Source organism: Patella vulgata, chromosome 2 (assembly GCF_932274485.2).
Source record: "Patella vulgata chromosome 2, xgPatVulg1.2, whole genome shotgun sequence".
In the NCBI taxonomy this organism is placed as follows: domain Eukaryota; kingdom Metazoa; phylum Mollusca; class Gastropoda; family Patellidae; genus Patella; species Patella vulgata.
Window position 1 is genome coordinate 48687621 of NC_065880.2, and position 26288 is coordinate 48713908.

The following is a 26288-nucleotide window of genomic DNA, read 5'->3' on the forward strand; positions in this document are numbered from 1 at the left end:
TCTCGGGAAAATCAATTTATTTTTATTTCACTCTACATATCAAAAAATATATAGCATTTGCACCAAGCCATTGATAGTATTTCATATATTTACAAATTAAACAATTAGAAATGAGTGTCAAGAGTGAACAAAACATACAATAAAAAATGTAACAAAAGAAATAACAACAGAACGTTAAATAACGCACTATAACAGCATGTCTTAATCTGGGAATAAAAATGAAGGGAGTAGATGTAATAATTCTCGTTCATTTTTGATGGGTGTGCCCCCCCCCCTCCTCCGCCCCAACATTAATGTTTTGTTTAAATCTCATCTCTCTCGCAATTTTACTCCTTCGTGACACCTATATTTACACCAGTCACGTGTTGTTTTTATTTACTTTCCAAATCTATCAATATTCGAAAATTTTCACGGGTGTTTCAATTTACATGTACCACTTAAATATGTCCCGATACAAATTTCTACTCCTTTCATTCTCACCCACTGAATGAAGCCACATAACAGCCTAATAGTACGCCTCGTTTCCAGCAGAAGGGTAACGACAACTAATTGCCGGTCTACTGATCCCAGTGTTCTATATTATGCATAACCAAAAGCACCATATCACATTGTGGTCACTCTTGTGTGCTGTTAAATCTATTAAACCTAATATACAACACAAGCAGGAATCATATAATTCTATCTACACACACTTTACACTGCATATTATTTGTTACTCTTTCAACATCGTGGCACCATTCAACATCACAAATTAACAGTTCATGTTTCAATAGAGAATATCAAACTATTATCAAACTATAAATATAATCTGTAATTTAAAAAAAAAGATCATAATATTATTACATTATACTACATTATATATATTTAATAAGTTAGCAAAGGAGATCTAATGAAGATGAGACAAGCTCTACAACACAACAGAGACTAAAGCAAAATAATATCAAAATATGATATGTGAGCTACCTTAGAAATAAAAAAACTACAATCGCCATACTAGAAAACAAGATGTATTTTGAGCAAAATACAAAAATATATAGACATCAACAACTTTGTTTACTAATGGTCACTGCGTGGTATATAGGTAAACCGTGGTATGGATAAGTATATACATTGATGGCTTTAAGATCAAGTGGTTCTTAGTCATATTTACATATTATTTACAAAGAGTTACACCAAATTATGCATTCAACCTATTTGAAGAAAGACAGAGCTTCGTGAAATTTATATTAATATCAATAATTAATAAACGCAGTTAATGTTATTTATTATTATTGATACCAATGCAGCAACGTTTTAATTTTGTTTAAATTGGAGAAATACACGTTTTAAAATCAGATCTATAATTCTGGGACAGGGTATCCAAGCTGAATACCGTTTTTCGGGGGAAAAAATAAACAAAGAAACCAATGCAGGCTAAATGAGACATAGACAATTTGCTGATTTTTACCCTATATTAATTTTATAATATCCATAACAAGTATTACCAGTAAATATTTCGAAATGTCTGCAGGATAGTATGAGAACATCTAGTACAAGGGGTACTGTTTTTAATTTTGATACAAATGCCATAACGTCTCAGGTAAGCGTTTCAATAAAAGATCGAATGGCTTCATGTCTCAGGTAAGGGTTTATCATTTATAGTTCGAATAGAGAATTATGAATTTTACAGTGTCAGGTTAGGAAGAAAAACACCCCCACCCCTTCTCTCTCTTTTCTTATCTAAACCGAAAAACAACACTTTGCGAATGCAAAGTACATGTATGATCTACATGTAATCACGCTCCAGTAATTTAATCCGACGACATTGATACGTATCAACAAGTTCGTATATATAATCTTGATTGGGAAACGATTGGTATGTTAATTCATCTTGTTGATATATGCAGTAGGCTATGTCAATCACTATAGATATAATGACATGTATTATAGCCCTAGGTCTGAAAGTGGTCAGCTTAGCTATACCTATATTTCTGTAATTTTCGATTTAAGACGGTGTTTGTTTAACCGTTACGATTTATACATTCTGATTTGTAAATATCAGTGCAGCACAATACGTTCACACATCTTCTCAAATTTCGAATGACTGCAACTACCGCAACTATTAAATATTGGATGGGTCTTGACATTGTATCGGGATAGTTATTTTCTTTAGATTCCTATAATTTATTTGAGATTGTCAGCGAATGTCGTAATTAATCAATTAATATTTTTAATTTAGTAAATTCTATACCATAATAAGGGCTTAGTCAGGATATGTGCTCGACTGATAACCCTGGTGGACTGGATCTTTTGTTAAATTGAAGCTTCATCACAAAAACAAACAAACAACAACAAAATCATAATTCCTGCAAATATTAAATTGTCAAGAATTGTCTGCAGATGGCGGAGAACATATACTATCCGACTGATTGTTGTTGGTTAATATGCATTTTAGAACAATTACACCAATATTTTGTTATTTAAATTTATCTAGGAATATTCATCATGTTACATTCATCGCGTTATTGATTTATAATTATTTCTTGTCATCTGTAATTATCTACATTCTAATGACATGTATAATCAGTCTGCGACATTATTATGATGGAATTCTTGAAAAACGTGATTTAGGTTTCTTACGTAACGAAATACACTTCACAGCACGAAAACAAGAAACTTAAACCACTGTTACAAACAATTGACAACAAAGGCATTCACAAATACGTTAAAGTATCGGCCTATATATTAAAAGCCCCCTGTGCAGAATAAGGTTTAAATATAGAGTTTAAGACTATGTACAAAGTAATAGTATTTAAAACATTTTGGTCCAAAACTTATTCAAATCGATTAATTTAAAAGTATGTTATGGGCATTTCAAATTTACGTTGGTTTCTATATATTTATGATTTTCGATAAATAAAGTAATAATAATTATTTCTCTTTCGTACAGATCTGTCCATTCTTCATTAAGGTTTTATCAGATAGCTAGACTTGCCTACTTATATATACATTATATACATAACAACAGCCTTTACATTAAAATATAGTATGAATTTGGATTATGGAAAGATCTGGTTTGCTGTGCCTTAAATGACTTTTTCATTTAAATGTTTCTAGTGCTTTGAGATCATTGTGGAATGTCTGAACATTGCCATTTAGGGAATTACTTAGTTTCAATTCTATATTTATAAATAGATAAATAGACCGAAACTTTAACCAGTGACAAGCCGAACAAAAAGCAGTGTAATTGTATTGTGCAGTGCATACATGTACGTGAAAGGGGTCCTTTAAATTGAATTATGTATTGAATCTCGGGGGATTGGTTGACTCACTAATATTTAAAAAAAAGCGTCAACAGCTATACGAAAATATTTAATAACAACAATGTCCCTTGATTTATCTTGATAGAACTGGGAACTGATGTATATTTCTGTTATCTATTGTTATGCAAGATTATTTATGAAGCAAAATCTCAAATCACGGTATTATATACTCCTATATATACATAACAGTACATGTATAACATATTCAGAAACTATTATAAAAGCATTAGATTGTCCGCCTTGCATACTGCATAGAATATTCATTGGCCTTCGTATTCGCGTTATATCCTTCACTGCAAGAATATAGAACACTACGTTTTATTATTGAAACACCCGAAGTTCACACAAAAAGAGAATGACACTGTCTTAACAATGCCTTCATACTAACACAAAGTCTACTAATATGCCTTCTCTAAACAGTCTAGATATTCCATACACATTAGCTCACGTATACAGAAATGGTTTACATTCAAATTGAAACACTTTTATATCGATTGAGATAATAATCCAATGGTTAAATAGCCAAATTCTTATTAATCTTTAAGAATTGTCTACATATCCAAGTGAGGTTTCACACTTTTTCTTCGAATATCATGGCGTCAAATTAGCAAAACGTTAGTAACTATAAACACACTTTTTTATTTTATATTAATTTATAGTTGTCTTATCGCAAATCTATTGATTGATGTATTACAACGACGTCTCGTCTTTATTGTATTCAACTTCACTGCTGTCTTGGATGTGATATAAGCGACCAGTATCCTCTATTTGTTTATTCGCCATTCTAATCAAACTTTTCTCCTGTTGTTTAACCATGTGTTCAATCTGATCAGTCGTATCAAAGAAATCGAATCGGTCTGCTCGCTCACGAACTCTAATCTTATGGTCGACTTCGATGACGTTTTTACCCTGTAAACACATAACCGGGGTAATGTCACTAGCAATGATTTTTCCTACTTCGGCTAAGCAGGTTTCGGGTCTGCAGATTGCCTCCCTGTCAGGCATATATTCCAGTTCTTTGAAACGTTGACTGTCCCGGAGTTCTTTATATGAACACGGTACACAAATGCTAGCAGTATTGACTTTACTATAGAACGTAGTTACAACATGCCCTTGCATCAAACGATAGAAATACGGATGCCAATTAATTGGTCGTTCGTGACTGACTGTAAGCTGATTGTATTCTTGAACAACGTTCAAGGTACCGTGATGTTCATGGCATAAATCACAATGATTGTTAGTATATGTCATGGCCATACTCCTTGACTGCACATTTTCTTCTTTTAGCCGGCGTAAAGTATAATTTATACCATTAAACTTTTTAACGATATCGTCGAAATTTGACATCAAGGTTATATTGGGAATTTCTGAATCGGCACACGCCAAAGTAGCACCATCAACAGGCTTTTGTAATTCCGTGATGGAACTACAAACTGGACACTGTAACTTGGTCATCTTTGGTTTCACATGTTCTCTTAAACAGTGATGACACAGCACGTGCCCACATGGAAAGGAATCTGGTGCCCGCCCTTCTTCCACTGTTCTGTGGTATTCGACATCTTCTCTCTTATTGTCATTTATATCATATAACTTCATCTGATTCGACGCCATCTTAAAGTATTTTCTTTGTGGTACAGATAATCCAGAGAAAGTATAAAAGTCGATGAAGACGAAATACCGGTGATGAACGTCTATCTATTTCTATGACGATCCATCATGGTCGCCGTCCTAGTTTACCGCGGTGTACCGATCAATAGAGTGTAGTTAATTTATGAAGCGATAACTATACAGGTTGTTACATATGACCTAGCATTTTATAAACTTTCTAAACCACTATATTATTTTGACACACACATCCGCCACATGGCAAATTCAGTCCAAAAGGTGCAACTATCCAATAAGAAGGAACACACAGAGGACACAACTTCTAGGATATATCTTGCTGTACCGGTATTCGTATGTAGTCAATGATATCTATATCAATTCGCTTGGCTCACCGAACTATTGTTGTTGTGTCTCCAGATATCGAAATCACTGAAGCTTGACCTTTTTGGGAGAAAACTGAAGATACTACTAACGTTATTCCACAGAATACCCAGAATTCAAATCATCATCACCACAGGGTCAGTATGTACTGGTAATACAGGTCCCCGGCTTCAATCACAATAAACTTTACTGCATGGTAGGTCACCTGTAAATACAGAATATGAAATGAGTTGAACCGGCTTGGCTGATTGTTATTCTCATACAGTATTATATTTACAATGAGTTGGTGTCTCTATAGCGTAGAGGCTCTTAAGCTTTACAGCCATTGAAGCCCACGCAATACTGTATAATGTAATGTTCAAATAACAGTTTTGTACTGGGGGTCCGGCTTTGGGAGTTACAATTCTTACTTTTTTATTACGTAAAGATCCACGGTGCATCAATGTCGGTAAATAAGGCGTGGGCTCACTAACAAGTAGGTTCCCGGTGTTGGCCGAGTAAGTTACTTGGGATTTTCCAGCCCGGTTTATCCTTGTATGTGATGCAGGGTGGAGGACCTGGTAGAGCTTACACTACAGCGTCTAGTCTTTCGGATTGCATGAAAACCCGAAGAATTCGAAGAAGAGTAGGCGGAAACGCCACTGTCCAAACAAAAATTTCCCCCATAAACACACTGAAGACTAGTCTATAGGACGTTAAACCAAATTTCATTTCTTTTTACTTTACAGCTTAGAGACTAATCTTAAGTGTTTAAAGTGGATTCAATTATCTAATCAAATTACCCGATTAAATCTTAATGAAGATTTGCACGCTTCTATTATTCATGTGAGAACACAAAGCCCCAAAAGTAACTTTTTCCCTTGACTTATCTAAAGACAACTAAATTTACAATTCATTACAGTTTGTACAGAAAGATCTATTGTAGATATATTAACTTTATCACTGAGTTGTTTTTGTCTGACTGTTATGTCACGTTGAACGTGGGAGTGACATTCTGGAGCCCATGTGGTCTATTTTTCTCAAATAAATGAAAAGTGGGCAACATTATAAATGGGTGTAACTTAGCAAGGTGGTAGTTGAAAAATAACACACATAAGTTATTTAATTTAGTCAGAGAATAAAAACAAGCTGGCGTATAAGGCAATATGTATATTAATGTTAGTATGTGTTCGTGTACATTAATATTTTTACACCTATTTGGTCACACTAACCTAACCTAGCTATATATCATATATATAAAACTTACATTCTATTGTTATCATATATTCTCTTATATACCTGTGTTTGCACAGACCACATAATGTAAACAGGTAAAAGTATATGACCCTATATAGTTACAATATTCAGTAGCTTATACTTCCGTGTATAAATACACTTGTTTACGATAAAGCTTACAAGTCTTACAGTTGTAGGTAATTAACACCAAATCGATCCAAAAACCTCTTATTGTATATAAATGTGAAGAAACTGCGCCGTCCACGAGATGATATCATGCCATTAAACTATCAGAAACCTTATCACGACTTAACATTATCAGAAACTAAAAGTTCTAAGTCTATCTGTGAAAGACCTGTACAAAGTGGATGGTTTCCATTTATTCTTCTACATAGTCCCCTTCGAGGTGTACACACTATTGCCTACGATGTTGCAAGGCCTGGATGCCGGTCATGAAGAAATTTTCTTCAACCATCATAAAAAAGGTCCTTTACAGCTGACATGATGTCATCATTACTAGGAAAATGACGACCTGCTAGTTCTTTTTTCAATTTTGGAAACAGGCGGAAGTCTGACGGAGCGAAATGGGGCCAAAAAATTATCAATATCTGCTTCAAGATGGTCTGGTCTGAAGACAATAATAACACTACAGTTGCAGTTCTTATGTCCATAATTCATTCAATGGTTGTAGTTGTTGGTGGCAAAAGTTTGTTTCAACTCAATTGCTCTTTCCTTTTTAGGCTTAGAACGTTTCAGCCAGTCCTCGTATATAATTTGACCTATAATAGAGATCTAATCACGATAATGGTATGATCAGAAATATCGTCTCGAAATCTTATTACTTTATTACTACATACAACTAACTATCAGTTATCACTCCCAGAACCCTTATTATTACATACAATTACCACATAACACTATCCGAACCCTTATAATTACCAGATTTCACCATCAGATAATTTACTACTATATAAATATCAGATGCTTTTTTAATATATAACTATCAGAAACCGTAACAATAATTATATAGAATTATTAGAAACCGTCCCGTTGCATGGAACTATCAGAAATCTTACGTCAGAATACCTTATCATGAGATTCATGGAACTTACTGGGATGTGTTGTTATTGGGGATCTTATCACCAAATAGTCGTCCATGTGGAAACAAAATATGTCCTGTTTTAACGTATAAAAGCGTTCAATCCATACTTTATTACAAGGTATGGGTTACTGTCACAGTGTACTCCTACACCTAAGATGGCTTGGTCATCAAAATGATCTGCCGGCTTTTTTTCTAACAGTAAAGCCGCTTTTAATTGCCTTAGCTTTCACATAAACAAACCACAGGGCTTCGCTGCGGACCACATCACACAATATACAATATTAAGTCCTTCAAACTAAGTTACCTTACATTTTATAATATTTGTTTGCTGTCTTGTCATGTGAGTCGATGCTCACCGCGATAAGAAACTATAATGAAAATTTAACAAAAAGTTATCTTTAGATAAAATTATGAGAAATTCTTAACACAGATTGTATAAAGACGGTCCATTAACAAGCTCTGAATAATATAATCTTAGCATTTTAAAACCTATTAAAATTTAGCAAACATTTTTCATTTCATTCAAATGTTTTCTAAACAGACAGATATAGATACATGCGGATTTTGGGTGTATAATCAATGTCTATCAGGACAATACTTTGTAAGATCCCCCCCCCTTCTTGTTGCATAATGTACTGTTACTCACTAAAATGTCGCTTATTTCTACAAAATTTATGAAAGAGGAAAGCCCACTCTGTTACTCACTAAAATGTATATTTCTACAAAATTTATGAAAGGGGAAAGCTCACTCTAAATAGCCCAACAGAAACAGAACCAGCAAAAATATCAACAGTCGATATTAACAAAACCATCATCCGTTATCTTACACGATGAAGAACGTCGGTATCATTTTTCGTTATAATGGTAGATGTATGTTTTTCTGTGTTAATCGATATGTTGTATTATTCAATAATGTATTAAAGTATGAAGCAAGATAATATAAAAATATGTGTTGATTACATTTACAACAAAAGCCTTATAATTATGTTGATTAAAACAAAAGATGTTGATGGAACATGTCTGTTTTATATTAAAGTGCACCCGGGCCGTGAACGTAGATCGGCATCGAAACTATAATATTCTTTATAATTAATATTGTTATATTATTTATTCTGTGTGCTTTAAAAGAAGCAAATTTTGAATGCAATATAGGCCTACAATTATTAAAATAATTTCAGTATGTTCTGCGTTTTAGCATTACTTCTGAATTGAGCAAGAAGTCTCTTTTCTATACCAATTAAAAATATATAATGCAACCCTGGAAATGCCAAGCGATCTTCAGGAGAAACGTGGATGATAACCTCGTTGTTTCTAAATTGATTGATTTCACTAATTTCATGGATAATAGAAAGACCTACAAAGTCTAGCAAGCATTTCAATCCAGTTTAATGACTTCAAAAGATAAGAGTCAACGGTTAAAATTTAATAAATTACATTATTACTGACATTTAACTTTGCAATGATGTTTAACCTTACAATATCCGTTATACTTCACATGTCAACATGCCATTTAATTTCCCTTTTTAAAACATTGACACAATGCTTACTCCATAATCTTTTATTTGTCGTGGTCACATTGAAACTAACGTACGGTATACGGTGGAGAAAATAATGCCATATTATATTGGACGTTTCGGCCCATATTTTGCACTTGGACCCTCAAATGAATTTTCATTAACCAAGTTTACTAACTTACACTGTGTGGAATTTTACAAATTATTTTAAATTAAAACAGGTGACCATTGTCGTTATTATTATCAAGACAAGAGTGTGATATTTGTATAGTCTAACCTTTAAGTCAACTCAGACATTTTATTAATTCACAAAGTCAGCCCACGGAATATCGGCCTCGCGTGTTGACATAGAGATTTAGCTTAAGATCCGTTAAAACACAACGCCAACTAAATTTATACCGTTTTTTTTACGTTACGCCCAGTTGTATATTCAAAACAATGAGCGAATTCCCCATATTAACAATGTAAAAAGAACTAAGTAAATTTTACAATTCAAGGTCTTAAACTTTTAAAACTATCAATTCCAGTAATTTACAGATTTTCAACTCAACGACCTACACTTAATTTTTGGAAAGAAACCTTTAATCGTATGCAGTTTGCCCTATCACTATTTAAAAAAGACCACCAGATCACCCCAATTTCAATGTTCTATTTTGACCTATATCAAATTGGTTTAGTTCCCTTAAATGTGAAATTTAACACTCTCTTTTGTACAGTGCACAACTTTTGTATTCGAAATCCAACCAACACTAAAGATAAAAATGTCCACGTAATCTATGAGGAAATAATTAAAATAAAGTACTTCTGTCAATAAAAGCACGTTCTATGACCAGTCATGACTTTTATACGTTGTACAAGTTACTATAAATCCGTCGTTCGGGATATGCTATACACTCGTATAGCGGGAATTGTCGGACGGTCGTAGCAAGCGGGCCAGATTTAATAAGCCCCCACCCCCTCGTAAATAGGGGGTTTAGTTACCCCAAGAACCGCCAAACAAACTACTCTGAACGGAAGGTCACGAGTAAACCACCTGACGGGGTCTGGGGAGCGCTGTAAGCCATGAGGCCGATCCAAAGCCCAGGGCCCGGCGGTTTAAGGGGGGGGGGGTCATGGCAAAAAGAGAAAAAATTCAAATTCCAGATGATAGTTTCACGGTATTGCAAACCGTTTAATTGTATGTTACGCATGCGTGCCTTCAAAAGGACATAAAATCTGTTCGTCGCGTTAGCGGCCCCGCGATTCTAGTCAGACCCAGGGCCCTGCTCCGGTTAAGCTGGGCTTTGAGCCGGTCCGAATATTTTGTAGATTTTGAACCCGTTTTTCTATCCCTGTCTATCATTAAAGCATCTTTTGGGGGGCATAGGGAACTAAGTGAAATGAAGAGGCCCCGTGTCCCCCAATACCCACCCCACGCCGGCCCTCACGACACCCCATTAGCTAATTTCACAAAGACAATTCCCAAGTTATAGTTATTATACTTATTGATAGTTCATATACTACAATCCCTTTTACCGGTTTTATCAAAATGTTGACCTATTTAAGTCTCTGATCGTCATTGTAAACAACCATTTTGTAAATATCAGGCCAAAAATTGTTCACTTCCGTTCAATATTTTTAAAGGTACAGCCAACAGAATATTTGCAGCATTCGGCATCTTCTATTCGGATATCATCGGTCATGGTCAAACAATCAAGCACCACAAAAAATCTGCGCTAAAATCTTTTGATACCGTTGACATTTTGATTTCATATTAAAGAATCAACAATGTTTGATATTTCATACTTATACATCACTGACATAAATAAATGTACAGTATGAATAGGCAAAGCAGTTTATATTTTTTGACATAAAGTCGATTCATCAAAAAGCAGAAATAACACATATTAATCAATCATAATATAAGGTTGCTGTAATATGACCTAGATTATATTTTCATATAATCAAATCACCTCATATCCAATTAACCCAAATAACCATATTCAATCTTAACAAATGGTCCAGTTGAATACAATCAACATATGTCACCACTTCATACAAATTAAACTCATTTTTATCGATGTTTTTCTCTCCATAAATGTTTCAAAATAAGCTTAAAGAGAACTTGAAAAGAACGGCATTGCATTGATGTATGGTGGGCTTTGATATTTTCTCTAGTCTGCCCACTACCTTTTAAAAACAAATACTTGAAGACAAATAAACAATGATAAATGAAAAGCATGCATAATTTTAAAAATCTTTAAAAATAAAGGTTTATCTGAACAAACCATTTCATTTCAGAAAGTGTAAAACATCTTTGTTACATATACTATTCAAAAAAAGTAGGGGATATTTGATTTTTAAGTGTTATTAAAGTCACCTAATGAAACTGACGAAGAAACAAATGACAAAATGAAATGAAGTTCACATTCATCGATTTATTCCAAATGATCGTTAGACTAAGTAAGGCACAGACTGACCATTTTAAGGGTAAAATGATACCCGGGGTCAAACAGCAAAGTTACCACAGCGTCACAACCAAGTCAGTAACGGGTAAATCCTCCTCTGTTTGCCAAACAAGCATTGATCCGACGTGGCATACTCCTAATGAGACGTCTAAGGTCATTTTGGTCCAGATTGTCCCATTCCTGTTGCAACGCAGCAGCAAGTTCTTGGACATTGGCAGGACGTTGTTGACGTTGACGTAACCTCTGTCCAAGCATGTCCCAGACATGCTCGATGGGGGAGAGGTCGGGACTCAGTGCTGGCCAAGGTAATGTGGTGATGTTCTGTTGTTGGAGGTAACCTGTAACGATCCTGGCCCTGTGACATCTTGCGTTGTCATCCTGGAAGATGAAACGGCGGCCATGACGTCGTGCGAACGGCACAACATGGACTGCCAAGATGTTGTCCCGGTAGTACTGGCCTGTAACACGCCCTGCAACAACATGTAAAGCCGTTCTTCCAGCAACAGTGATGCCTCCCCACACCATAACAGAACCACCCACAAATCGATCATGTCTGATGACGTTAACGTCTTGGAAGCGCTCGTTTCGACGACGCCACACCCGCCTACGTCTCTCCAAAAAATCAACAGTGAACCTTGACTCATCAGAAAACATCACATTGCTCCAGCGTCGATTATCCCAGTGTTGACGATCCCTACACCAACGACGTCTTGCCTGAATGTGATGATCTCTCAAACAAGGGATCACGCGAGGACGTCGGGCGCGAAGGTGACCCCTATGCAGTCGATTCCGAATCGTCTGGCCACTCACTCTCACACCAGTGTCTGTTTGAAGACGAGCGCTGATCTGATTTGCTGTGATGACACGATTTCTCAAGGCCAAGGTACGGATAAATCGATCCTGGGCTTGAGTTGTCGCCCTTGGTCCACCTGAGCGTGGTCTGTCCTGTACAGATTGTGTATCACGGTATCTGGACCATAGCCTGCTTATGACAGACTGAGAAACATTCATCGTCCGCGCCACAACCGCCTGTGTTGTGCCGATCTGTAGCATGTCAAGGGCACGTAACCTTTCATTTTGGGTAAGCCGACGCATATCAAAATTTGTTTTCTGGTCACTAAAACAATTAAACTGATGTTTCCACCCTGGAATTCAATGCCACAATGACTGTAACATTCAAAGTCAGAGTCGTGCAAATCTTGGGTTGGACCCCCATGATGATCCCAAGCATCACCTGCATTCCATGCGGTAGCTATTGGTGCGTTTGGGCGTCACCTGTAACTGGAAATGTTTCTTCTGTTAGGTTCTATAGTGACTTTTTTCGTAGTCATTTGCATATTTGAGTATTATGCCCCCAAAATCAAATATCCCCTACTTTTTTTGAATAGTATATAATCAAGATTATAAAATCAAAAAATTAAACTAGGTTACATTACTTTAAATAGAAACTTAGAAAGTTTATGTAAATATAAAATATTTGACTATCACAATACAAGGTGTGTTGGTAAAGATCACTTTTTATAAGACATGAAATTCTCTATAAATCCAGCTGAATTAAATGATTATAATATAAAGTACATGCTATAGGGTGTTTTATGATCCATTTATCTAGTCCACATTTAATTACAGTTTTTACTAGTTTAATTCTATTAAAGATGCATTATGTAAGATTTAGACTAAGATCTGGCAGTTCTTGCTATTATAGGTTAAAAATAGATAATGCAAAGAAAATATTGAAAGTTTCATTCAAATTACTTGATTTTGAGCTAAGTTATTGCCGTTTGAAGTTATGACAAGATGAGGCATATATTGTTTATTATCGTAACAATCGTACTTTGCCTCGCTTCGCAATTTTAAAATTAAATCATTAAATGGCGAACTGTGTTTAATCCGTATAAATCTTCACCAATCGATGTACTAGAGAGTTGATTATAGGCTTGTCATTTGAATAAATGTCTAAATAATATTGTTTATATAACTTTTGAAGCCAAAATAAAGACGTTGGTAATGTTGAGTATTTATATGTGAATTCCTGCGCAACGAAACTCTAGTCAGGCTATGTCTTAACTTATTAAGGCTCAGTCTTTGGGTGAAAAAAAACCACAAAACGATCAAGTAATATTCTCCTCGACTGGAGTCTGGGGGCAAGTCTCCCAGTAACTTAACATTGCAGTCATATAAAGATATAAATGAAATGAAATGGGGTTTAACGTCCTACTGTTCTGCTCCTATGCTGGGCTAATGAAGACGGGCATACGCCATACAGTGTGCTATGAGGGAAATTATCGAATTCCAACTGCCAAGGGATCTTTTACGTGCATTCCAATGTATACAAGGGACCTCGGTTTTTCGTCTCAACCGAAGGACTAGACAGCTGTCCTTGTCAGGCCCTCCGTTCTGCACCACGTCGGAAAATACCGATGAACTTTCTCGACCAATGCAGGGATCGAACACCCGACCTCCAGGCTTGCGAGCCAGCGTCTAACCCACCAAGCCATCGTGGCTCCAATATAAAGATATAAATTGTAATAATATATGTTTATCAACTAAAAATCTATACTGATTGATAAGACACCAACTACGTCCCCTCAAGCATTATTCAATAAACATAATATAAATTCAAAACGAAATTCAATTCGGTATGTCAAACATGCTTAATGACAGTTTTGTCTGAAAACTGAACCTCTATTCTTGCTCAAGATAAAGAGATATACTGCAATATGAGATATAGTGCAGTATAAAAGCTAAGACTATTTAAAAATGAATCTGTCATAAATTTTCAGATCTTATCGTAATCAGTCATAGGCTACAACATCACGCACGACACATTTGTTTTGTTCAGATTCTAGGAAAAAAGCTGGGGCTAGTTGGTAGACGGTAACCATGATATCTACCAACAAAACCAGTAGAATAAAATAAAAAGAGTGACCATGATATCCTGCTTCGTGCCGAGAAGCTTCAATTCAGACGGTTACCCCTGGGTCATGGCCACTAAATGAGTCGTCAGGCATGCGCGCATGTTATTTAAGATGATTGTAATATTTCTTGAGGAAAACCAGGGGAGAAAAACAATATGGCCAAAGAACGATGAAATGCGACGCCTATGGATAATATATAATACAGAGATTTGTTCTTTCTGCAATATTTCCGCATACTTCATGACTCCAAGATACAAAGTTTATGTGAACTCGGAAGTAGACACGGGAGTCTACAGGTCGTTTTGCCTGGGTTTACACCTTTCAAATTTGGTGTCCGAATTAATCCTTAAATCCTCTCCATGCATATTTATTTCCCCTTATCAACAAGCGCATCTGTAGAGATTTCAAATGGTTCGAATTTGACAAATCATTTTCTTTCTCGTGTGTCTGAACGCATTCTGTTATAGAACACATTCCGTTAGGGTCTATAACCGTAAGCAAAGGATAATCTAACCATTTATGTTATTTTCGTTTCGTATATTCGCTTGATTTTCGGAAAATAAAACTGCACGAAATTTTGGTATCTGTGGTTTCTAAAACGTGTTTGGTTTGGTTTAGTGGGAAAGATTGGTGTTTATTTCGACAATACTAAATATAATCTTTCTGGGAGGATAACAAAAATTTTGTTCTCAAATCCTTTAAATCGCGTAAAAAGAAAGTGAATACTACAAGAATAAGGCGTGAAGTGATTGACTAATCACCCAAAACATTTGCCGAAGGTCAAATAACAAAGTAACTGTTATATGATAACGGTAAACCTCTTACAAACGTTTCAAATATTATAGCATCTTATCGTGGACAGGCTTAAACGATTGAGACAATATAAAACAGTTAACTGTGTGTTAATATCATTGCATTATATTTCTCACACCAAGTGAAAATTACCCCCCCCCCCCGGATTGTTCAAAAGTTACATCAACATATCCATAATAATTCAACCCAAATGGTTATAAACAATTTCGTGTGCCGTTGCAAATGATAAATTTCGTGTATAGTGTTTGACAGCGGTACAATAATTAAGGTAGAATTGAAATGATAAATAGCTTCCGTTAGGATTAATAACATTACATTTGATTGTACGTGCCCTCAAATACTATATTTGCCGTTTACTCGGGAATGTTTTTCTTTAGGTATTAGTGTGAAACAGCCTAATTTTGTAACTAACAATGAATTTAATCAAGGGAAATCTCAAAATTGAAAATGACGTAGGCCTACTCACAATATCTAGCAGAATTTGTGGAAGCGTTTTCTTGTTTTATTTGAAGTAAAGACTTCAATAAGGAAACTAAAACCCAGAAAAAATTAATAGTCCGCTAGGTTAACATTTAGCTTATACGCTGTGAAACACGACATCAAAGGGTTTTAGACATAGAGGGTAACAAATTATTACGACGGTGTCGTGTTATTAGGTGTTAAAACACTACTTACCTTAAATGTTATACCTTTAGCCTATTATTGTTATATATTGTAGCTACTGTATACTATAGAAGGACATTAAACATACATGTACTCGGGCCTACATGTATCAAATTATATAACCAAGAACATGGGATGTACACTGAACAATATGTAACCAACCTCTTGTTAGCTGGTCTTCGCGCGACTTTTTACAATGAACAAAGAAAATTCATCGTCTAACAACAAACTTGACATTAAATTTAACTGGAGCGGAATGACAAGGTGTGTTTGATATATATATTCATGTGGGGTATAATACACGTGAACGAGCATATATCAACTCACGAATAATAGACTTCAAACAGTTAACTAAGTAAACATTGCAATAAAATTTGACAGACCTAAACCTATATTTAAACTAACGATGTGATATTTTGAGAACTTGCACGGAAATTAAAATAAAATTTGCAATTTATATTTAGTGTATGATACATGTATTTTAAGCACCTGTAGCCCTGGGCAACATTTAGGCTACGTTATTTGCCCTAATAATGTTTAGTATAATATGAAAGTAATCCACGAAATGACCAAATTAAAGTTTACATTTCGAGGTTTACGTTGGGGCTTTTAATAACATCTTGGAATATTCGTGTACAAGAGAGAGTCTTGTGCCGTATAGTTTCATTTCGAGTTTTGAAATATTCAAATATGTTATCGTTTTAATCCCGGAGCGGCGGTGGCCCAGTAAGTGTAGACTGTAGCGCTGCTGTCCGGGCAAAATTTCCCCTTATAATATAGCCTACTGAATGGCGTATGACCGTCTTCATTAACCCAGTATAGGAGCAAAAAAGTAGGACGTTAAACCCCATTTCGTTTCATTTTATTTCATTTCGTTTTAATCCGCTGTCATATAAACTGATAATCTGCTCCATGTCATAAAAACAAAATCCATTTTCAGTCACCTCCGTCAATAATTATTCTTCGTGCGTAAAATATACCTTGGTTACAAAAAAGCAAAGCTGTGTTCAAGGATATTAAAATAAATCGCACTTAACATTACATGAAATTACAGAGGTGGATTGTACAATCTTTAATTCTTGGCGTATAAAATCTACGGAATATTGTCGAAATTGACACCATCTGAAATTGCTTGAAAACTGCGTAACAATTACACAAGCGTAGCGAAGTGAAAACAGTTTACATGGACATTTGAATGCAAATCGAATTACGCTTTTAGGCTGATTTGGATTTTGTTTTCTCTTTATGTCCGCCATTTTGAAGTTTTTGACCATAAAACAGCAGGTTTATATGTATGACGTCAGTCTTGTTGACATATCAGCCAATGACAGTATCAAATAGATATTGATTGACAAGTAAAACCTATAGCCAACTAGATAAATGTTGGACGTTTTTGGATGATAACGCTGATAAAAATTGATTGGTTCTTTGATAAGACAGACAGCATTGTCAACAACATATATGCTAGATTGACACTATATAATAAATCATGATATCTTCAGCTGTCAAAGTTTATACAAAATATATATTTTTGTAAATTTTGTGAGGTAATAATATCGAAGGGTGCTAATAGAATTCAAGTGTAAATGTTTTATCAAATTCTGCTTTTCAGATACCAGGCAGTAGTGTGTTGTCTGGTTGAGAAATATCCTTGTGAAAATTGAAGTATAAAAGGTAACTGGAGTGATATATAAAAAATGTTACATAAAGTTAATCACTTCTAGAAAACCTGCTATCCAGTCAACTGTATATTTGACTAGCTTTTATTTTTGAGAATTTAGAAATTGATTAAGGGACCTGTAAAATTCCCTTCCAGTATGATAATGAACAGAATCTTATTCTGAGATTGGTAGATATTGTTTATAAATTACATAATTGTATTGACCATGGAGCCACACCAATTGGGTGCGGCGAAATAATATATATGTTCCCTCGGCCCACACATGCTAGAACTTTCAGGCAGGAAAGATCGCCTATGGGGAGGGGAGGGGGGCTTTGCGACTGACAATGTCAGAAAGTAAGACACAGAGAAGACTTGCACGGTATGCATGCGAGAGAATACATTATAAATTTCAAGATCTAATTTTCCGCGTCAAAGACTTGATCAAAATACAGCCAAAATAAATTTTTTAATTTTTTAAAATAGAAAATATGAGCTTCTGTACAACCATTACGACATATCGGGAACCTTAATCATCTATATGAACAACATACCCTAGCAAATTTGAAATCAAAGCTGTAGGTATATTTAATCTCAACATGACTAATAACAATAGTGGACAATCGTGTGTTTGTATGTTCTGTGGTCGTTAAGTATGTTTTATTTATAAATATAACAATAATAAGCTGTTTGTTAAGTATGTTTTATTTATAAATATAACAATAATAAGCTGTTTGTTATATTCTTAACGTTAATTATTAACCGTTTGAGAGTAATGTTTATCACAAATGATAGATAGTCTTGTCTACGTGCTTATGTATGTCAATATGTATATTTTTTTAAAATGTTTTCTTTGTACATATACAAGTTCGTCTGGGTACAGTAGGAGTACGACATGAGGAATGTAAGCGGCCCGAGGGCACTGGACAGCACGTCGTGTCACCTCATCGTGACCCGACTTGTCCAGTGGTCTAGTAGATGTCACAGGTCAGGTGTCATGTTATACGGTAAACACTCATAAATGACATTATTCGTATCTCAAGTGACATTTAGCTTTAAGTAGATTTGTAGTATCTCTAATAAATGTCGGTAATTATAATAGTATTACAAGATAATCTTCAAGTATAAGGACTGAGGTAGTTTTATGGGTACTAGCCTTATATTGACCGAGTCTTTTAAAATATAGGATTAGAGTTTAGCGCTATAGGTTATTTAGTAATTGATCTCATCGATAGAATTATCATGTTCCTGAAGCAACGTCTGCGAATTTTACAACATCTGGCCTTGATAAGATGTACGTAGTTAAAGCGAGATCGAACCTTCTATAGAAGATGATAAGATGTACGTAGTTAAAGCGAGATCAAGCCTTCTATTGAAGATGTAGTATTATTCTGCACACAGAAAACTCTCTACTTTAAAAATAGATCTCTGCCCTGAATGGCCGCCATGTTCGAACATTAGTGTACTATTTTCTTATGCTGTTCTAATCCGTATTATATCTTCAACACGCAAAGACTAAATAAAAATATTCAATTTCATTGAATATGAAAATAGAAGCAGAATAAATAATTCCCATGTAGTGTTTTCGACTAAATTGTCGAAGTAGGAATTAAAATGTCGGCCAACTAACTTAGTGTATGTTCTGAAGCGTTAGTTTCGTAAGCACAAAGAGCAAACTCGGTTACTGGTGGTATGCGACAGAGAGCATCGTGCTTTGATCTATTTTATAAAAGTGACTAAGATAATTTAAACTCAAAAAGTTGGCCCTTCCAGAAGGAATTAGCATTTTTTTTCATAGAACGTCTCGTAAAAGAAATACAAAACGTTACCAAGAGTAAACAAGAGCTTTGTGGGGTTCATGGCCGACTGAATTGGTCACTGTTTAAATTGTTCAGTGTAGGACATTAGTGATACGCCCTTTAGATCTACAGGTTACAAACATCCATTCAGTTGTATATAATTGGCTTTTCAAACAAGAAATATCACACCTTTTATATTGATAGCTAACTCTATAACAGATTGTAGTTTGTTCTGTTAAAATCTGATTCTGTAAAACTCAATACATCAAAGAGTAGAACCGAACAAGATCACTTCCATATTAAACAATAAATAATAATATACCTCTTAAAATCAAAATTTTAGTTTCAATATTTCATATCACATCGGCATTGACAAAAATACATAACAAAACACGTATTTCATTGAACATAATTGATAAGAAATTAAATATAAATCACTTTACATTCATATTACATTATGTGTCTTTAGGCCCATTTCGTCTTAGTCGAACGGGCAGTATTTTGCAATGGAAAATAAAAGATTGATCTTTGGGGTTGTTATTTTTTGATGTTTTTTTTTAACAAGGATATAAGATAAAAACGAAAACTTTATTTATTTATATATTTGTGGGGGTAGGAGTACCCCCGCCCATGTCTTTCTTTAGGCCTGAAATGTTATATAAATTATTAATTAGACATTAATTAACTTAACAAGACCATAATTAACACTCGATGATGGCTGCGATATTAAGTAAATTTAAATACGTTTTGTGGTTGATGCATTTACTGTAAAAAGTGGATAATCGAGACTTTGTTTATTATCGTAACAATAATAGTAATGATAACCGAGGCTAGACTATAATTGTATCGCGGATCTAGGCTCAGAGTGAAGTAATTTGACTGACATTCTCAACCTATTCTCTTTTCATTATCTATTTTTTAAATTATTCTAGCGAGAACTGTCAGCTCTTTATCTAATCTTACTTAATGACGCTTTAATGTAATATGAATGTATCTAAAGTGAATTATATTCAATTTTTAAAAAATATATTGTAATTTCTAATTAATTATGTTCGGTGAAATACGTGAAAAGTTCAAATTGAACGACGATCGTTTACGCTTGCTTAGTCCATTCTACACGTTTTTTTTAATTATCATTTTGTCTTTTGTGAATCAGCCTTTACTAATTATTTCCACATTATCTTGTAGGATATGTTTTTATTTGTTCATTACAAAATGGCGCCCGAAACCATAGAATACACGACTCGTGCACTGATTATAATATACATGTTAATTGTGGCTTAAATATTGGATATGGATCCTATATTTTCACAGCAAGATAACGACATAAATATTGATGGAAATTGATCAATATTGAATTCTAATTCGTGTTTTTAATTTCGAATACCATGGAAGATATTGAGTTAGAAATTTAGCTCCTTTCATTTGGTGATGTTGCCGAAATTATTTGCTAATGTGGTAAGACAAAATATAAGCTTCATTATGTAACTGATTTTGGCGGTGCTCTATGTGATTTGAGAAAGCGAGCAGAAGGGAAATTCATGTTTTAGAGAAAGTATTTTTATTTCTTCAACTGTAAAATGTCGAAATTTAGATTTAAGTGTATTTTGTTTTCATCCAATCAATAATATAAACCGATTACCTTGAAATTTGTTGTTCGTATAGATATACAATACATATAACCCACCTGTCCGTCGGGTCTGTAGCTACAGGTATACTGAGTGTCGAAGGTGACCTAAATCAAGCCAGACTTACAGAAAGTAAATGAATAAATGATATAAATGGGCTATAATGATTTTTTTCCCCGGCAATCAAAAGGTTTAACTTTATAAGGTTACCACGACTTGCACCATAACCAATACGTTATTTGCAAGCCCGTCGCCACCTCGCTGGCCGCGGATGGCTTTGGCGCTCAAATAGCTCAGCCGAAACTTTAATAGACAGTAATAAACTTTTTCATTTTAGCATTTGATTTGCAGAATTCAACCACAGTGTACTACCACCCAGGCTTAGATAATTTTCGAATTTAACTTAATTGCTGAATCGACTGTCAATGAAACTCTGGGGTGTTTTTTTGGCAAAATTTTGTAAAGCCCAGTGATAAAAAGAACAGCCCGAGAAAACCCTACAAGAATGTGGATTAGAAGAAGGACCTGTTTAAATAAAGGTCAAAAGAATTTTTAATACTTTGTTTTTTGATAGATGGTTTGCATTCTCTTCTAGTCGTGTGTCATGAGTTCACTTCAAATTAACTTTACGACCACAAAACAAACTCACTCTTGTTGACATATAGATACGACTATTGAGCTGTCATCGAGTTAATCCCATCTTACAGACACATTCGCCGAATTAATCCATTAACGACCACCCTTCATAGAAATAGGGATAGAAAGCTTGGTAAATATCCAAAGAAGAAATAGGCTATTAAGATCATAATTCAATCGCAGAAAACATTTTACATTTCTAGGATTTTTAATAGATTGTATATACATAACGTCGTATAAAAATATCAAGAGTTAAATTTGGAACAAGTGATCAATTTAAAAACTTCTGAAATGGAACATTGAAAAGGATGATAAATTTAATCGCAAAAATAAGTTCACATGCGATTTGTAATATCATTTGACTAATTCATTAGTAATGCAATAAAAATGTATCTTATCTTGCACTGTAAAATTATAATTGTGGAATTTCTGGCAAAGACAAATCCTCCAAAGCAATGGTTCTCAACCCTTTTTTGCCAACGGCAGACCTTGGAATACATGAAAAAATAGCGGCACACCTAGATAAATATATATGAAAACAAAGACGGCATACAACCGTAGGCACAGACTAGTAATTGACACATAGAATGACCCATAGTAAATAAAGAAAAACACGGCTATGAACTTCAGTGAGAAATTTTCTTAATGTGCCGTTCAAAATTTCACTGGTTGAGAATCACTGCTCCAAAATCTTATGCGCGACCTAACGCATATACTTATATAATATACATAAAAAATCAAAAATATCCGTATAGCTATGATATCTTTATTTCGTTTTTAATTCTCCACATAGACATAATCATTATCATTTTACCTAGCGGCGAAACTGTATGTCAATTAATTATTCAAGAAAATATCAAATTTATAATCTGCAATACATATATATACATGATATAGTTATTGATGAACTAGTAGATCTTTTAGATATGGTTCAGGTATTTCAAAGCTATGAATAGTATTAAATCTAGTCTTTGATCAGAATAAAAGTATATTTTATACAGTATAGAGTGGTTTATAGTATCTACATATCTATACAAATTATCACATTATATGTGGGAAAGTTATTATTGTGAAAATGTTAAGTGACCATAAGATTATGTATATGTCTATCGGTTTTCACCAAAATAGCCGTATTGTAAAAACCTTTTCGAAATGTGTCGCGTAAATCAGCCCTGGACTAATCAATGAACTAAGCATTTGCTTGCACCAACAAAGAGGAAACCACCAAAATAAGAATGGGACATTTTTTAAAAACTTTTGTGAAAACTTGACATTTGAAAGAAAACGACAGTATTTTACAAAATCTGACGCAATATTACTATAATCTTGAAACAGTTTTGGCATATTTTTTATATGCTTAACATGAATATTTGAGGTAGTGAACTCTCAAAAATGACTGATTCAAGCAATAATTTACGTAACACTACTAGTTTACTTTTGTCAAAATGGAGGTTATTATCTATATAATACACTATCCGTTGAGTTCTGTGTTCTACTTTCTATCCAATCAATATAACAAGAATTACAGACTCCATCAAACAAACATTCCACTGGACACAGCAGAATAATGAATTTCTCTTGGTCCGTACATGATCAGTTTCTGCGATGGCTATTTCTAAGGTTCCCTACAAGATAGCTTGGGGTTAGAAAATGTATATGGATTTGGTCCGGAGACTTAAATACGCCTATGAATTATATTATAAAATAACTTTAGTGCATATGGTGATCAAATAATATCAAGCTCATTATTCGCCGTTCTTCGATTTGAAAGGTGCATTTTGTCGAAAGTCAAGTACCGATAAGGTACTGAATATTACCGATCACAAATTATACATCCAAGACGTTCGCAGAAATGGGTGCAGTGTGACCGAGCCAATAAAGGGTCAATATAGGTGTTAATACGTCCTATACTATAATTTATGATTTTATGCACAATTCACTGTGGGTTTCCTTTGTTCATATTTCAAAAGGTACGTTATACAGTATATGACCTCGATACATTGTGCTGCCGTGTGACTGCTCAGATTTGAATTTCTTATGTTATGTTGTTTGTATAAGGTGTTTTGGAGTGACGTAAGTAAAATATAAATCACTGATCATTTATGAAATATTATCATGAATAGAAAATAAAATATAACAAAGAAATAACATGTAATAATCTTACGAATGTAGATGATTCATGTGATAAAATTTCCTTTATTTACGTATTATAGACAACAATTCATAAAAAAATGTTGATGATTCATCTGATAAAATTGTGTTTAGTTAGGCAGTATTATTCAATTATATGTCGGTAAGGCGCTGGCTCGCTAGCCTGGAGGTCGGGTGTTCGATCCCTGCATTGGCCGAGAGAGTTCATTCCGATTTTCCGACGTGGTTTCCTCTTGTCAGTGATGCAGGACGGAAGGCCTGACAAGGACAGCTGTCTAGTCCTTCGGATGAGACGAAAAACCGAGGTCCTGTGTAAACATTGGAATGCACGTAAAAGATCCCTTGGCAGTTGGAATTCGATATAAGAGTAGGCGATAGTGCCGCTGCCCGGGCAAAATTTCCCTCATAGCACACTGTATGGCGTATGCCCGTCTTCATTAGCCCAGTATAGGAGCAGAACAGTAGGACGTTAAACCCCATTTCATTTCATTTCATTTCATTTATTATGTCTATTCATTAATATTTTACAGTTGTCATTTTTGTGGGTTAGTCATGTAGGATACTATAGTTCTTGAATTTAAAAAATAATATTTGTTTTACTTTGATGTTTACACTGACGATAACGGATGTACGTTTAGTGATCGTGATTTAGTCCATGTTACAACTCTACCTGGAGTCGCTTTAAAGATTACAGATCTCATAAATATACTAGATAATATGTTTATTGTTATGACCTATAAAATTTCTTATTAAAGCTAAATGGCTCTTGCTATCTTATCATGGTCTGAAGCAGTGCAATATCATTTTGAAATCAAAATCAAAAACGACTGACTAACGGTAAAAAGGTCACGGAAAGAATCAGTTTCAATTCCTGAATGTTGGTTCCATGCGAATGCCAGTGAATATCGTCGAAGGCGACATTGATACTGGAAGCAATGCATTAAATGTGGTACTTAAAAAGTATAAATTGATATCTGAGGTCAAAACTTTTTATAATTTTAAAAGTATAAATTGATGTCCGAGATCAAAATTGCGGCCTTCCTTCCCGACCCAATCCACATCCCTCTTTTATGTTATTCTTTTCTTGAGTAAACAGAAATCCCTGGCTCCTGTAAACCAAATTGGAGATGACTATTCCCAATGTAATGTTCAGTGTAAATAAATATACGGCATATTTTAACTTTTGAGGAGCACAAAATGCTTATGTCATAAGTGACAATTATGTAAACCTAACCATCAATATACATCGTTGTCATGTAGTATACTAAAGAAATGCATTTGTATTCTATAAATATATATATACATACATGTACTATTATAGTGATTGAGAATAGACTTTCTCTGTGTCACTATCAATGTGAATTGCTGATCGTTGACTAATTATCCATTGCTTATTGAATACAGTACAGGTGAACGGGTATCTTATAGATGTAAGGAACTGATAAAATAAACCTACCTCATAGAAGTTATTTCATGGTGGTAAAACAATACAGTAGTAGGCCTCAAATATGTCATTGACTATTTACCGTTATCAACGGCTGTCGGTGTAAACCTACATTGACGTACGTGTCTTGGTGAGAACGGTCACGTGATTACCTGGGGCGGTAGTCTGCTATACTATTAAACAAGTACATACCGGCAATTTATATGTGGTGATATAGAAAATGATTATTTCCATATAAGAACAAGCTCGCTGAATAAAATAATATAAATATTACATTATTCATCCATATGTGGACTATTCATCATCGCTTTAATCCGAATTCCTATCGACGTAAATGCCGACCGATTAACAAATGAATTCAAATAATTATGAGAGAAAATATTTAGATTATAACAGGTTTTATTATTGAGTAACTCCTATCAATAACAACTTAAAGGATTGTTTGGCTATATCCATTATATTAAAGAACGCTTTGTAACAGGTGTGACATGATTTGACCAACGATTTACCAATGTAATTAAATTCGTCGCAAAACAAAATATAGTTTAATAAATTTTAGATGTGCCATGTCTTTTTTGCTCGGAAATGATGTACTCCATCCTCGCTATATATAAAGCTTCAAGTATTCAAGGTCGGATTAAGAAATGATACACGCCAGTTGCATATGGTCGTGAGAGATTAAATGAAAATTCTTATTTTCATTTGTTGAATTAAAATATAAGTACTCTAAATTATCTATATGTAGTAAACATACCACGGAAAAAAAAGAAACACTGAACTGTATCCCAGGGACGGCCAGTGGCTAAAACTTTCAAGCACACCATCCATGGGCAAGTTCGAATTTTGAAAATATTAATAAGGGCCATACAGTACATGTAGCCCATCCTGCCCAGGTGTCCTGAAAATGTTAATCCGACCCTGTGAGTATTCACATACATTGCGTTTATTTTTATTCAACAATAAAAGAAAATTCGTAACATAGCTTAGGGCATATTCTATATCAACAATTT

The 26288-nt window shown here is 34.5% G+C and overlaps 1 protein-coding gene across 4 annotated transcripts; it reads right to left on the reverse strand.

Moving 5' to 3' along the window:
* Positions 1-25613, reverse strand: LOC126809616 (uncharacterized). Of its 4 annotated transcripts, none has more exons than XM_050534283.2 (2): positions 25471-25613; positions 1-5493 (listed from the first exon to the last, which is right to left on the reverse strand). In XM_050534283.2, exon 2 carries the CDS (start codon positions 4911-4913, stop codon positions 3993-3995), a length of 921 nt encoding a protein of 306 aa, XP_050390240.1. In that variant the 5' UTR covers positions 4914-5493; positions 25471-25613; the 3' UTR covers positions 1-3992. The 4 variants fall into 4 exon arrangements, with proteins under 4 accessions (XP_050390240.1, XP_050390237.1, XP_050390238.1 ...); XM_050534280.2 differs by lacking the exon at positions 25471-25613 and adding an exon at positions 25291-25445; XM_050534281.2 differs by lacking the exon at positions 25471-25613 and adding an exon at positions 15973-16107.
* Positions 25614-26288: the final 675 nt, after the last annotated feature.